At 41.9% G+C, this 16,395-nt stretch overlaps 1 protein-coding gene across 4 annotated transcripts in view; it reads right to left on the bottom strand.

Moving 5' to 3' along the window:
• Positions 1-5,232: 5,232 nt before the first annotated feature.
• The window catches only part of CHCHD3 (coiled-coil-helix-coiled-coil-helix domain containing 3), a 273,302-nt gene continuing 262,139 nt past the window's right edge, over positions 5,233-16,395 (bottom strand). For 3 of the 4 annotated variants that reach the window (XM_038397769.2, XM_043499167.1, XM_043499163.1), the window contains 2 exons: positions 15,120-15,253; positions 5,233-5,980 (listed from right to left, as the gene is read on the bottom strand). In XM_038397769.2, the coding sequence (XP_038253697.1) occupies positions 5,952-5,980; positions 15,120-15,253 (163 nt within the window). In that variant the 3' untranslated portion in view covers positions 5,233-5,951. The remainder of the gene's footprint in view (positions 5,981-15,119; positions 15,254-16,395) is intronic. The other variant, XM_038397759.2, reaches the window with a different exon arrangement.

Raw genomic sequence — 16,395 nt, forward strand, 5'->3', positions numbered from 1 at the left:
CCCACTCCCCAAGACCTCCCAAAAAGGGCAGATCTAAATACAGCAAAGCAACGACCTTCTGAGCCATGGAGCTGACCCCATCACTCCTCTAACTGCATATAAAAGCTAATACGCAAGTGTCCTTTTTATTTTAACTGAATGCAGGGCTACCTTCAAAGGTGAAAGTGGCATCTCTGCAAGGTTATGTAATCACACACACACTCAAGACTCTCCAGAAGAAAAGTACCAAGAGGTAGGGGCTGAGGAAAGGAAGCCTAGTGTTTTAAGGAGTTCTGTACTGCGAAAACATTTGAGTCCCGGGGTAGGACTGGTTACTCTACTACAGTTCAGTTGGAAGAGTTACTGGTTTGTTATGCAGAAACAAAAAAAAAAGAAAGATCATGATGATGTGATTAGTCCATCACCATTGCTCTTTCTACTTCCAGTCTCACCATACCTGGCTAAAGCCTTGGGAAAAATTGTCCTCTTAGATCTCTGAGGAAAGCTAACTAGAAGGCCAGTGAGGATATAGATTTTTTAGTATTATTAAAAGGCCCCAACTGAGATCAGGGCTCCATTGTTCTGGGAACTGTGCACAAAGAGATTCAGGGACAGGCCCCTGCCCCAAAGACCTTACAATATAAGTCAACAAAAGAGCAAAGAAAAGCACTAGCACCCATTTTGCAGCTGGGGAACTGAGGCACAGAGAGACTAAGGGTAAACATTTTCACAAGCATATAAGTGATTTAGGAGCCTCAGTCCAAGTTAAAGTGAACAGGACTTAGGAGCCCAAGTCACTTAGGCTTAAATTTTCTCTAAGTGACTTGTTCAAGGTCACACAGAGTGTCTGTGACAGAACTAAAAATTAAATCCAGTCTCCTTAGTCCAGGTCCAGAGTTTTAACTACAAGACCAACCTTTTATTATAAGCCAAGCAACTCCTATATGGTTGCATTCTACGGCGTCATTTTCTTTCACTTACACTGTTTCCACTGTTTATCTTTGGCAGATTTTTTCTTTCTGGGAGAGAATATTGTGGGAAGTTTAAGCTAAAATGGTCCAGGTTTTTTCAAGAAAGAACTTCCCCCTCTCTCACACACATGCTTTTCCTGTTCTAAAAACAATTTTAACTTTTAAAATCTTGGGCAGTGGTAGATGGTAGAATATTGAACAGTGGCATAGAGGAAGTCTTAAGATGTGTGGTCTTTTTTGGTGGCCTGATGAAAATTGGTTCTTATTAAAGTGGTTGAAAAATTACAAACATTGGCAATTATAATGTGATCTCTTAATTGCCTGCCAATGGTTTGGCTATTACTGCACATATATGCACAGCTTCGAAAATTTAGTCCTCATCTTTGATTAGTGAGGATGTCCTGGGAAGGAGGCACAGTGTGAACTGGACTCCAGATGAGTCCTATGATAAGCATATGGAAATAGGTAGGGCTTGCAAGCCCTACAGAGATGTATTTAGAATGAGGCCACGGCTCCTGCCAATCATTGCGCATGCTGAACTGCAGAGAGTGCTGGACTACTGACTAGCAGATAGCCGAATATGGGGTTTCAGAGTAGCAGCCGTGTTAGTCTGTATTCGCAAAAAAGAAAAGGAGTACTTGTGGCACCTTAGAGACTAACACATTTATTTGAGCATAAGCTTTGGGGGTTTTTATGATTTAAAACACCTAGGAAATTCATGCAAAAGCATACATTCAAATATCAGTACAACAGCAATGGAGCACTTGAGGAAGGGCAGTCCTGTTAACTGGGGCTAGCTGGGTTCAATTCCCAGCTTTGCCACATATTTCCTGGGTAACTATGTGAAAGTCACCTACTCTGTGCCGCAAATAACCCGATGTGTACAGTGGGGACAATAGTGCTGCCTTACCTCACATGAGTGTGATGGGGATAGCGACACTGAAGATTGTGAGACGCTCAGATCCAGTGGTGATGGGGGCCAGATAAGCATCTTGCGTGGATTGAATAGACAGGAAGTGATGTAGTTAAGGCTGCCTGAGCAAAATGCGACCTTAGACGCCTAGATTTGAAAGTCCGAAAGGACCATCTAGGTTGTCTAGTCTGACCTCCTGTACATGGCAGACCACAGAACCTCACCCACCACTCCTGTAGCAGACTCCTAACCTCTAGCTGAGTTACTGAAGTCCTCAAATCATGGTGTAAAGACTTCAAGTTACAGAGAATCCACCCTTTACTCTAGTTTAACCTTGCAAGTGACCCGTACCCCATGCTGCGGAGGAAGGCGAAAAACTCTCAGAGTCTTTGCTAATCTAACCCAGGACAAAATTCCTTGCTGACACCAAATATGGCAACCAGACCTCGAGCATGTAGGCAAGACCCACCAGCCTGGGAAAGAATTGCACATGTCCATCCCACTGTAGGTGTGTGTGCCCAGTGTGACACCCCTAAGTAGGGTATTAGGCCATGCAACCAGGTTGCATGCAGCTTCTGCAGCCTTTCTGGCTCAGATGCTTATCTGAGACATTTGGAAGGCAGCAACTTGCTCATCAGTCCATACATTTGGCTCCCACTATGCCCTCTCTCAACAATCCAGAGATGATGCCACATTTGGTCATGTGGTCCTAAAATCCTTGTTAAGAACAGCCGAGCTGGGTCAGACCAAAGGTCCATCTAGCCCAGTATCCTGTCTTCCAACAGTGGCCAGTACCAGGTGCCCCAGAGGGAATTAACAGAACAGGGAATCATCAAGTGATCCATCCCCTGTTGCTCATTCCCAGCTTCTGGGAAACAGATGCCAGGGACACCCCAGTGGTGCAAGTAGAATTCATTTCTTACCAGTACACTGCACTCATGGGAGGGACACAAAGGGGGGGCACCAGCTAAAGGAGGGCACGTGACTTCCCCACGTGACTCCTCCCCACCTGCCCCCAGCCTGGGGCCCCCACGCTTTCCCCATCCCCTCTCCATGATCCCTATCAAAGTCTTACTCAGTAAGAAGGAACTAATGGGGGATGGGGATGTCTCCACTCTTTAGACCATTTTGCAGCAGCGCAAGGTAGCAAGAGCACTTGTACTACCCCAACGGATACTGCTGAGGGAAAATATCTCCAACAACACTGCACTGGGAGCACATATACCTACGGGGAATGGTCATGTGCAATCACTCAAAGAATAGGTACAACTTTTGTCTAGAAAGTGTCAATCTAAAGAGACATGGAAAGGGGACTTCCAAAATCCGCTTGAGTAATGGCAGACGATCTATAGTCTCCTGAGAAAATTTAGAAGGAGGGGCTAGCACTGCCTGCCTTCTTAGCAGAATAACTCAAAGTTCCCACAGTCTAAGGTTAATTTGAATGACTGGGTACAGGAAGGAAGAGACATAGAACTTAACTCTATCCTGTTACACTCCCATAAATCCTGGATAATTCCAGTGATATCTATGGCTTTATTCTGGGGTTCCAGCAAACTCTGGCCCTTTAAAAGTTCAAGTCATGTTCTAGACAATCAGTTGCCCCAAAACCCAAGTACCAATTGTTAGCAACCCTGCTGCTGACACTATAGAAGATGTTTCAAAGAGCAGAACACTTCAAACCCCTGAATGCAGCTAGAAAAAGCAAGCAAGTTTGGGTGCCACTGGTCATGGCTGTCAGAATGTGAAATTAATAAACAGCTGGCAATAGAAATTAGATAGTTTAGAGGTAGCCCATTGCTGGCTAGCTAACTGTGTTCTGTGGTGTTCAGGAGCTCACTTGGGGAAGTTGGGAGGAAGTTTGTTAACAGAGAAGTTTTTTGGGGGGAAGGATAGCTCGGTGGTTTGAGCATTGGCCTGCTAAACCCAGGGTTGTGAGTTCAATCCTTGAAGGGGCCATTTGGGATCTGGGGCAAAAATTGGGGATTGGTCCTGCTTTGAGCAGGGGGTTGGACTAGATGACCTCCTGAGGTCCCTTCCAACCCTATGATTCTATGTATTATAATGAGAGACCTTTTCCCCAAGCATCTCTCTTTCTCTGATTTTACAGAATCATTTGGCCTCAAAAATGTCAGTCCTTCCTCAGTGTTGCATTTTGCTGCCAATTCAAAGACTGGCAAGGAAAAATCAGCCAACTTCTTGGGTCTCGGTTATAAATGAGAACATTTAAAGGAGAATTTGTGAGTTAGTTGATTTGTAAACACTACAGCAAGTCACTGTGTAAACATGTCGCTTGTGTTTCTATTATTTCTCTCAAGCAGTTTACCTGGCATCCCACACTGCATGCCAGGATTTTCCTCTCCTTAAGTTACCACAGTTCCTTCACACTTAAAAAAGCCCAGCTTCTTTTTATACTATTTAAAAAACAACCACCCCCCAACCCTTTAATTAATCTAATCACAAAGCATCTTGATAATTAGAGTAGGAGAGTAACTGAAAATGTTGTGAATACAAATCAGATCTGCAGGTGCACTTGCAATTATATGGCAGATACAGTTCTATTGCAGCCAATTAGGGAATGAGAACAAGTAAATAAATAACAGAGGGTTCCAGATATGTTGATCATTTGAAACTTTATCATCATGCAAAAAAGTTTAAAAAAAAATTGCTCTACAGGCTGTAGTAGCCATTTACATAAAAATACAATTTGAAATCAATGAAAGTACTACCAGGTTTGGCTTGGTTCATGTTACTCAGAGAGCAGGAATTGGTTTGATAGAGGGTCTTTCATATTCAAGATAATCTTAACGTATTTTTCAAAATAAGGAGTTAGATGCAGATGGTGCAGGGGCAAATCAATCAGCAGTGTGTTGTCAAATGGACCAGCTGCCACGTGCACAGCACTGGCTGGGACACCAAGGTAATCCCCTACTCTTCAAAAATGAGCAAAGAACCTTCTACCTGCCTCCAAGGCAGGTTTAAAGTTTTGTCTGGAGGAGGGTGTCTCTCTAGTAGAGCAGCGTCTTCCTAGCCTGGAACTACAGCATTAGCAATAGAAGACAGTGTAGTCTAGTATTTGAAGAAACCTAATCCTGACATTGGCTTGCTGGGTTATGAGACAAATCCATGTGCCATAGTATTCTTACCTGTAAAATGGGGATATCTAACATCTGTACAAAGTGCTCTGTAATCCCCGGGTGAAAGTTATTACCTATGGGTGTCATTATTGACCCCCAATTCTGGTGTGGGCATGGAATGCACAATTCTATGTGTTAGGAGTATGAGCAATAGCAGCTGCAACTGACACAAACCATAATTGGGGCATTAGCTGACTATGAACAGAGGAAAGAAGCAGACCAGATTGAACACCAATTCTGTTCACAAAATATATTTATTGTTGATACAGAGTGAGACATAATTTTCAATACTTGATGACAGTTGGTAGCACAACATGATCATAGGTTACTGATAGAATATAATTAAAGGCCATTTTACACCTTGCACTCCTTAAGTATTGAAGTGTTAACATTATTCCAGCAGAGGGCATGGCGAGGGAAAGGGGGCTTTTTGGTTACATAATCTTAGTAATAAGTTAAGCAAACTTTCCTTCAATTGCATATAGAAAGGAAAAGTTCTTAACAACCAGCATTCAACACAGGCCATGTAGTATGTAGTAGTAGTTGGCCAGTTCACCTAGTGTCACTCTACCCTGGGACACTAAGCCCCTGGATTTGACTGCATGGAGTTACTGAGCAGATTCTACAATGAAACAGCAGCGTTTGGAGACAATTTACCCTCCTCTAAGATCAATGGGAGATATTTTTTCTTTACGTTTTTTCTATCACCAATAAGCGAGTTTTATGATGACTGAACAGCACCCTCGGATGTCTCATTTCTGATGTAATAAGATACAGGTCTTAGCTTTTCAAACGGCCACACTGATTGAACTGTGATGGCTGCTGCTCTTGACATGGCTCTTCCCGTTCTTCTCTTTATCGGTCTGCTCTGTAAATGGGCTGTCATCTTCTTGGAGAAAATGCCCTGCTGCTGGAATTAGAGTTGATGGCTTTGTGCTTGATTTGGACGTCACCTTACCCTCCTCTACCAAGCATGCTCTGCTAAGAAAAGGGGAGGGAAAAGCACAGATTTCAACATTTAAGGCTACACTGGATGCTCTCTTAAATGTCAGCAACAATTACACACTGTTTGCAGGTTACCTGTATTCAAGGGAAGATGTTGTAAAGCAAAAGTGTCATCATATATGTAACCACATTAAAAAGTTAGGGGACCAGGAAACAGAATGCATCAGTGCTGTAGACTCAATGAGCAGAACACCAAAAGTACATCGAAAAGCTGGAGGAAAAATTCCTTTTATCCTTCCTAACAATATTGCCTATGGCTGCTAGCCATTTTAGGCCCCTTTAAAAAAAAAATCTGCCCTTACAATAAGAAAAACTCATCCCCAAGGTCAGTAGGTTAATCCTATTCCTAGGGTCTTTAGGATACCACCTTCCATCACATTTTAAAAATATAACCCCTCCTCCACCTAATTTCCTGGGGTCTGTAAGCCAGGATCAAACGAGCCTGGCTAGCTTTGAACATGTCACACTGAACACGTGCTCCACTGATCATTTTCCAGGCACCATCAGGCCAAGCAGATGTAACAGCACTGAAGTTTTCGTATTGTGTGGCTACCCCAAGTACTCCATTATCAAGAGTTCACAGGCTGCACTGATGTTCCTTCTAGCCCCACATCAGAGATCTGTCAAATTCCACCAGCATATCCTGCATCTGGAAGGGAGAGTACAGTAACTTCTCCCTTAAAGACCTCCCCGTTGATGTTGTTACCATTGCTGATTAGGGAACATGCTCGTTTAAAGTTGCCTGATGCTCCCTTATAATGTTGTTTGGCAGCCGCCTGCTTTGCTCACTGCTTGCAGGAAGAGCAGCCCATTGGAGCGTTGGGGGGAATGGGACATGACACGGCTCAGGACAGAGGGAGCTTGCTGGCAGCAGCTGCTGTCTCAGCTTGCTGATCTGCTTAAAAAGGCAATGTAGTTAGAGTGCAGTCAGCGTACTTAAAGGGGCAATGTGCGTTTCTCTCACACACGGGGTGTGTGTCTCTGTCTGCCATGCTGTCTCCCCTCCCTCCATTCATGCTGCCTTGTAGAGTGCGAGTCTGCATTAACAACAATGTGTTAACCCTTGAGGGGTCAGCCGAGTTCTAGTTCATCATTTAGCAGTAAGCCATTCCCTGGGAAATATCCCACCCTCTTATTCCACCACCTCAACCAAGCTTCACAATCATCATTGTGTATGTATGTGTGTGTATATGTATATATAATCTTTTGTCCGGCGAAAAAAATTTCCCCAGAATCTAACCCCCCCCCCATTTACATTAATTCTTATGGGGAAATTGGATTCACTTAACATCGTTTCTCTTAAAGTAGCATTTTTTAGAACATAACCACAGCATTAAGCGAGGAGTTACTGTACTATACCAGGCAATGGGATCCACCATGGATATAGAGACCCGGATGGCTATGTTCCTGGGCTCGCAGAGCATTCCCTATTACTAGGGCATGTGAGAGAGGAGGTTGGTGGAAACAAAACCATGTAGAGGTTCCAAGAGGTAAGGGAGGATAGGTACCTGGCTCAGTAAAGAGCATACTAAGTGGAGTTGGTACTAGATTGGCCAGAAGCATGGTGGAATCTATATTTGCTGGAGGGCTGGGAGGTTAACCAGAAGGAATCTGTTGCTCGTAGGCCTTGGTGTCCAAAAAAGGTAGCAGGGGTAGGTGCGGGGCTGTGAATCTTTAGGCCTAATTGAGGCCCGAGCCCCAAATGCAGGCCTTGAAAAGTTACATGGTCTGGTACAACAGGGGAAAAGACAGACTACCGTCAGCTGGCAATTACTTTAGTAGTTTATGGTGGGACAAGGCAGAGTTTCCAGCTCACCAGTGGTGATTCGGGAGTCGAGAGCCCAGGAATTTAGAGATCAGGAGAGAGGTGGTTAACGAATGGGGGCTGTTCTCAAAGTGTGCATGTGTGTAGCAAAATAAAGGGAAAAGCTGTAGGCTGTCATTTATAACTTGAACCACACTCACATGATACATTTATTATAGCTCAGAAGATAACCTGCAAAGAGCAGTTCGGCTGTAAGAATCATTGCACCACAAGCATATGTGGGAAACACAGAGAACTGACACAATGATCACAAACATTGATCAAAACCCAGATTAAATAAATGAGGACAAAGAAAGACAGGTGAGTTTTACATTCCTTAGTTGCTATTAGAAACAAAGCAAAGTAAAACTTTTATTAGTTAACAAAATATATAATCTAAATCTTTACAGCATCACCTAAGAGTTTTCTGCAGAACTGACAAAGGCTATTTTAGCTAGAAGGCTCCACTGCAGTGGTTATATGAAAACTTGCATGTAACTGCTGTTGGTCTGAATATTAACATTGCATAAATTTAACACTACATAAATTAACATAGGAAAATCTTAAAGGATCTGGGGAAAAGCTCTGCAAGTCACAATTTTAAAATTGTTTCTTTTGCTTAGGATCCTGCTAACACTGAAATCCTGAAGGTAAGGAAAGAAATTGCAGGTATTGGCCCATCCACAGATTTTTGTCTGCAGCATTTCATTTCCACCCAGAAGGATGTGCTCTATGGCACCGAGAAGGTGGGATTGGTTGAGTGGGGGGGTACTTTCTACTGCTCAGCAATAAACAGCAGGGGCCCGCGTAAACTAGGAACAAAACCTCAAAGGCTGAAAATTTTGGGCCGTCTCCTTTGTTAAAATGATCTTAACAGATTGTGCAAATATAGCGGATCCGTTATCGCCGTGAACGAGGTTTCAGCCTGATTTCTGAATTACAGCTCAGTCATTGTCATGTATGCTGCCCCGTTCTCTCTTCTGGTTGATTGAATGGCAGCACTGTGCTTTGTCAAGTCTTTACAGTATCAACTTAAATTCTGTAACTAGTATCACTGACGTTAGAGAATGAGAGAATTGTTAGATCCTTTTGTCCACTTCCAGTCAGTGCAGGGCCATTCCCATTTATTTTATATGTGGCCAATCTTGTTCCGAATATAACAAAGCAGTGGGGCTTCCACTATTTCTTTTGGAAGGCTGCTCTCTTCAAATCGCCCACTGGTCATTTTTGTTGCTCTTATCTCTCTCCTCTTAGCCAATATCCTTCTGGCAATGTACCTACAGCTGAATGGAATGCTCCATGTTTGTGGCACCATTGTGAGCGGAGGGACTATCACCCCCAGCCTGCTCTGTGATGTGATTCTCATGTCTCATATGCTGCCTGCTATCACCCCTATTTCAGTACCAATGTGGACACAAGAACAAATGGATACAAACTGGCCATCAGGAAGTTTAGACTTGAAATTAGATGAAGGTTTCTTACCATCAGAGGAGTGAAGTTCTGGAACAGCCTTCCAATGGAAGCAGTGGGGGCAAAAGACATATCTGGCTTTAAGACTAAGCTTGATAAGTTTATGGAAGAGATGATATGATGGGATAGATCTTCAACTATTAACGGTAGATATGCCCAATGGCCTGTGATGGGATGTTATATGGGGTGGGATCTGAGTTACTACAGAGAATTCTTTCCTGGGTGTCTGGCTGGTAAGTCTTGCCCACATGCTCAGAGTCTAGCTGATCGCCATATTTGGGATTGGGAAGGAATTTTCCTCCACGGCAGATTGGCAGAGGCCCTGGGGGTTTTTTGCCTTCCTCTGCAGCGTGGGGCACGGGTCACTTGTTGGAGGATTCTCTGCACCTCAAAGTCTTTAAACCATGATTTGAGGACTTCAATAGTTCAGATATAGGGGAGGGATTTGAGGAGTGGGTGGGTGAGATTCAGTGGTCTGCGTTGTGCAGGAGGTCAGACTAGAAGATCATAATGGTCCCTTCTGACCTTAAAGTCTATGATTCTATTTCAGCATTACTGCTTGCCCAGTTTCTCTCCCTCCAGCCAGAACACCTGCAATCAGATTATTCTCCCCAAAAGCAGTTTTGTTAACTGCTGCCTATGTTTCTAATTTCTGTAAATTCTCTATTGGTCATAACAGTTAATCTCATTTTAATACCTTGTGCTAATTTCACCAGTTTGCCGTTTCTTCTCACTCTTCCAAGTCATTAATGAAGGTGTCAAAGGAGAATGGTCCAAACAGTACTCCCGGAGGCATGAACCTCTTCCCAACTTAATAAACTGGCTTTTTAGTGCTACCTTTCGTTAAAGTCTTTTAGCCAGTTTTCACTCCACCTGTTTTCCCAGCCATGCCAAATTTAAAGAATTTTTCAATTCAGATTTTGTAGACAGTATCAAGTGCTTCACTAAAATCCAAATATATCATATTTATTGCAGGGCTTGGTCAAATATGGCTTTATTCTGGTTACGAAGCACGATTAAGGTCCACTCTCTGCTACAAATTGGAATCATGACTGTAACTAGGCTGGGGGACAATGTTTTGTAACCAGGCTTTCTGGCAGTGATGTATTTGTAGTGTACGCTAGGCTAAGGCTTGATACCATGTTTCAAAGTATTTTCAAACACAGCCTAACATGGCTGTAGAAATTGGCATCCATACCTAGCACAGCTACAATTGTACACCGGTACTCAGAACCTGTGCTGTACAGACGGTGTCAGGGTGTAGTATGGATGAGACTACAACTCGAAAATGAGGACCAACTGGTAGCAATGGTGGAGTCTGTAGCGTAGGCAGGGTTCAGGGGGCTTTCCCAATGTCTCATCTATATCTGCTCTGCATAGACTAATAACAGTGTGATAGAAATGCTGGTAGACAGTCTAGATTAATGCTCCCATTGTTACTATCACTGGTAGTACTGCAACAGTGAAAGAGGTTTTTTAAAAATGACGATGAGGACTTGGCCATAGTGTCTACCCTTAATGATGGTAATAAGTATCTCTCTCCCCCACTATTACAATAGTAAGAAAAATATGAATAATATACTTCTATTTATTAGACCAGATTCCTAGGACTTCAGGTAAAGATTTACGCATTTGAAGTCAAGATGTCAAAATCCTTAGTATTAGCAGCTCTCAGGGCTTTTCTCAGAAGGGGAGAAAAGACGGGATTGAGACATAAGATTACAGAGAGGGAGAGAAATGAAGAGCATATTGAAGAAAGGGTGAAGTGATTATAAGCATGATAGGCAGAAAGAGGAGTCAATAAATGCAATTTATGAAAAGTGCAGAGAATTCTCTGCCTGAGCATAAGTACCCAGCTTCCCCACCTGGACATTGGATTAGTTAATTGTTTTTTAATATCTTGGTCTTGACCCCCTAGCAAGTTTTTTCCCCCTTTTGTTTTGCTTCTGGTAGCCAACACCAGTTTACGTTTTGCTTCCTGAATCCTCTTTCTATTATCCCCTTAGCACACATTTTCATTTGTTAATCTTTGCTGTATACTACTATAATATTTAACACAGATTTCATAGTAATTGTACAATTTTGGTAATAAGCAGGTAAAAATCATTCTATTTACAGCTGTAACACATGAAGGATGAGAACTGATGATCATTATGACAATGAAATTGTTGTTTCTGGCTGCAAATATTTCCGTCATAGAATGCTTCCCTGAGTCAGGTATATTAAGGTAGTAACTTGAATGAATCACCATTCTTGGAGCATGTATGAATGAGAATGAGAAATGGGCTTTAAAAAAACCCACATTCTTGAGCAGGAAACATTTGCAACCACTCAAGAGGTTTGGCAAAAAATGGACACTTATTTTCCCCCCACCCCCTTCTCCTCACCCTGCATCACTGAGGATATGAGCATCTCCAAAACATGAACGAATTCATCCTGTGAACATCCCTGTGAGGAAGGGACGCGTTGTTCATTGTTTATATTAGTTTACAATGGATTTATACACGATTTAGAGATGTTAAAAATGTTAACAGTAGGTATTATAGATGATTATAAGCACATCAGTAGAAGGTATTATATATGGTTATAAGCAATCTATAACTATTGATTAACCATCCATTAAAAGAACTATAACACCCATATCTATAAACATCCACAAGAACATGCCGGGAGATGAAGATGCCTAGTTCAAGATTTCAAAGCAGAAAGGCATTGCATGCTAGTAAGTGAAAATGTGGAAAAATTAAATATATGCAGATTTGCAGGGTCTGGCTGATATGCATCCTAAAGGGTAAAGGGAATTTAGCTAAAGCATTTACTGAACTACAGGCAGTTATCTTTGAAGAGACACACAGAATTAAGCAGGTTCCAGAAGGCTGGAGAAAAAGCAAATCCTTTCGGGCTGGTGAGTGCCCCACTGGAAAAAATGCAGTCGCACTTTTCATGCTCAAGGGAGTGCAAGGAATGTAGTTGTGGTCAATGCCTGCATGGCAGTCCAAAACTTCTTGCATTTCCTGACACCTTATGTGCCTGTGCAGGGCTCATCATAATCTGCCCCAAATAATAATAAAATGGCATTAGGTTTGGCAAAAGAAAAAGACTGGGTATCATGAAAAATTTCATTAGCAGTGAGATCTGTTAGACTGTGGAATATCAAGGGACGTGTGGGAGCACAATTGCTTATTGCATTTATAACTGGATACGAAGAAGCTCAAGAGAACACACTGGAGGGAACAGCCCTGCATACCTAGAGGAAATAGAAAAGGTGACCTAATTGGTCCTTTCCATTTCAGATCTTTATACTAACTGCATACTACAGTAAATCATGTTTGGTTGGGACTACTCACTCACAATAAGAAATTAACCACCAAGTGAAGTGGGGAGCTTCGCTGAAAACGTAAAAAATTCCATAGCTTGGATCCCTCCCCACACAGAGCAAACATACTGCAGCTGTTCAGGTGGAGGCCTTTCTTCCAGCATTGCTAATCCACCAGAGATTCCTATTTCAAAAGGAATACACTAACTACATGGACAAAGGATTATAAGGATAGAAAGAGAGAAGTTTATTAAGCGTTGTTGACCTCAGATGGTATGGGTTGTTTTAGCACCGGAACACAACGGTGACTATTTGGCTGGATTGAGATCCCACGCAGCAGACCATTAGCAGAATTAATACCACTAAAGACAGCCGCAGTACAAATAAAGCTGCACTGACCCAGAGTTACTGTCAAAAGGTTGAAGTGAATGGATATGGTGAAACTCTTGCTAGTATTCACTACAGGTGTAATTAACTACAATAAAAGGAAACAAGGCTACATTACCAGTATCAGAAGAGTTTGCTGAAGTGTGTGCCAAAACACTGGAGCAGGAGCGCTGATGTTTTCCTTTCAACTATTGGAGTTCACCAACATTAAAAATTGAGATCAATGGTCTTATTTAAGCACTTGCTTTTATACATATAAAGCTGTGGGGTGTGTGCATTGCTCCCATTGATTTCTTCAAAGACAGAGAAATTCACAGATTCCAAGGCCAGAAGGGACCATTGTGAACATTCAGTCTGACCTTCTGTATAACACAGGGCATAGATAACTCCTGTCTGAACCACACATATAGCTTTTAGATTAGAACAATATCCACCCTTGATTTAAAAATTGCCAGTGATGGAAAATCCACCACAACAGTTGGTAAATTGTTCTAAAGGTTAATTACCCTCACAGTTAAAAATGTACACCTTCCTTCTAGTCTGAATTTGTTGAACTTCAACTTCTAGCCACTGATCTTTGTTATACCATTGTTTGCTAAACTTAAGAGCCCATCATCAAATATTTGTTCCCTGAGTAGGTTCTTACAGACGGCAATCAAGTCACCCCTTAACCTTCTCTTTGTTAAGCTACATAGATTGAGCTCCTGGAGTCTATCATTGCAAGGCATGTTTTCTAATCCTGTAATCATTCTTGGTGGCTCTTCTTTAACACCCCCCCCAACATTTTTCTTCAATTGTGAATACCAGAACTGGACCGTACTCCAATAGCTGTCACTCCAAGGCCAAATACAGAGGTAATAGAACCTTCCTATTCCTACTCAATATTCTCATTCATGCATCCAAGCATTGCATTAGCCCTTTGGCCACAGTGAGAGACTGAGAGCTCAAATTCAGCTGATTACCCACCACAACCCCCAAGTCTTTTTCTGTCACTGCTTCCCAGGATACAGTCCTCTGGAAGTAAGACTTAAGTTCTTCGTCCCTAAATGTATAACTTTACGTTAGCTGTATTTAAAATGCATATTGTTTGCTTGTGCCCAGCTTACCAAGAGATCTTCTTCATTCTGTATCAGTGACTTGTCCTCTGAGCATGGAATACGTCTCTTGGTACTTACATTGGAGAAGGCCCCAAACCAAGACCCTAGATCTGAACCATCATGAAATATTGTTATGTTCAGAGAACTGAACCCAAACTTCGAGGCTTGAGTCTATCTCTAATTTAAACATATACTTTGCTCACTTCTAGCCTCTTTCTCCAATGCTGCGCTAATATGTCAATATAACTAAGTGTGGTGAGTCAGCTAGTAGTACCCAAGTGCTTCAGTTACTAGTATAGCTGCAGGTTTGGTTGCTTGTTAGTGTACATAAAGAGCTGCACTTTCACAAAATAAAATACCCAACTGCCACACTATTATGATGTGTATACATCAAAGACCCCTAAAAACTACACTGTGCAGTTACAAGCCAGATACAAAAAGGAATGTTAAATCACTTGCTTTTGAAAGGAGTCACAGACTTTTAAACAAATCTATTATATTTGCAACTAGTCATTTAAAAAAATCCTGCGACATAAGTGGCTAATCAACTTTATAGAACTAGCTATAGAAGCACTATAGAATGCTAGCAAATTAGGCTGCAAAAGGATAGGATAGGCAGGTTACAATGCCACATTCTGGGAGTTGGTTGTACATCAAAAATCAAAACTTCCTACAACCTGACTGGTTCGCTGGCCAGTTAAGACTTTGACGTTGACTTGTTACTGGAATGGAATATGTTTGGGTTGGAATTCTATGACAAAAATACCTCTCAGATGAATCTGTTTATCTTGCAGCTAAAATCGTAGATACGAGAAACCTTTGCTAACTGTAATGTCTATTACACTGTGGAACAGTCTCCCAAGGGAAGTGTATAGACACACTTTTGCTTGAGTAATTTAAAATTGGACTCTACAAAGCACATGAAAACATTACTATTAGGAACAATCCTGCATTGGCAGGTGAAAAGGATTAACAAGATGATCCACAGTTTTTTCCATTTATTTCCATAGGCCATTCAGTAGCTGCATTCTTCTACCCACCTGGTTTGGCATGATTGACACAATGAAGGTATTGGCTGGCTAGTGCAGAGCAGCTGAGGGTCTCATGTGAGTTTTGCTGATAACATTGGAGAATCTTACTCTGCAGATCAGCACAGATTGGATGAGACTCATATCGCCTGGGGAAAGAAAAACAGAACATCATTTTACAGTTTCTGTCTGAGAAAGATTTCATGAGGGCTTTATCCAGCCATTTTGTTAAAAGTAAGCCAAATAGTAAAAGTGAAGGAAAATTTTATAGAGTTAGGAAGGAAAGCTGCTTCCAGACTATACTGTGCTTTTATCTGAACAACATAAAATACAAGTGCAAAAGGGAGCTATAAACTATTAGGACCAGAGACCAGCTACATCTTCTAGATCCAACATTCAGTTCTGAGTTTTTAGAGACACTAACACCCAATTTACTTCGCCTGAGCTAGGTCTCTAATTAAAAGGCCCCAAAGCTATTAAACAGGCCTGGTTTCACCTACAATAAGAAAAAGTTACAGAAAGAACCACTAGGTAAGTCAAGCCTCACCAATGCACATCTCTATGACATCTTAATACTTCTGCTGGTCATGTTGTGCCTGTGTGCGTAGGACAGTCAAGGAATGCTATCTTCTTAGACCTGGCCCACAGAGAACATAAAGGACCCACTATTGCCACCAGATGGGGGATGACCTTTGCTCAAATGATATCCTGTTATTTTTAGAGCTGAAGGCTCCAAGTTCTAAGCCCAATTCCGGGGTATGTATGTGATTTAAATAAGAATTTTATCTGTTTTCTTCACTGTATGGGATTCGTGACACTTGCATCAATCTCTCTTGTTAACGCAATGTAGCCATTGTCTTCAATGGGAGCTGTGGGAACTGAACACATCTCAGGACCAGTCTTTTAAAATGGTAAGCTTTTGGGCAAGTATCTTGTCATCTTGTCTTTATCCATGAAGTGCTATCCATGCCTACAGCGCTACAGAATTAATAAATAATTCCTGAGCTCTAAGCACGGCTCAGACACAGACACTCTCTGTAACTTGGCAGGTCAAATTGTCTCTATTTTCCCATCTGTAAAATGGGGGTAGAATGCATGCCTATCTCAAAGCTAAGAATGTTTGCAAGGTGCTTTCATGATGAAAAGTGCAAAGTATTATTAGATTGACTGGCGACCTGCGTGTGTTAATTCTAAAAAAAGGCATTTCTATGGCATTCATCACTATAGCATAAGGCCAAATGATGTTTTTTTTAAACCCAGTAGTAAAATGCTTTTTTATTCACTATAAACA

The sequence above is a fragment of the Dermochelys coriacea genome, chromosome 1 (genome assembly GCF_009764565.3).
Source record: "Dermochelys coriacea isolate rDerCor1 chromosome 1, rDerCor1.pri.v4, whole genome shotgun sequence".
Classification (NCBI taxonomy): Eukaryota; Metazoa; Chordata; order Testudines; family Dermochelyidae; genus Dermochelys; species Dermochelys coriacea.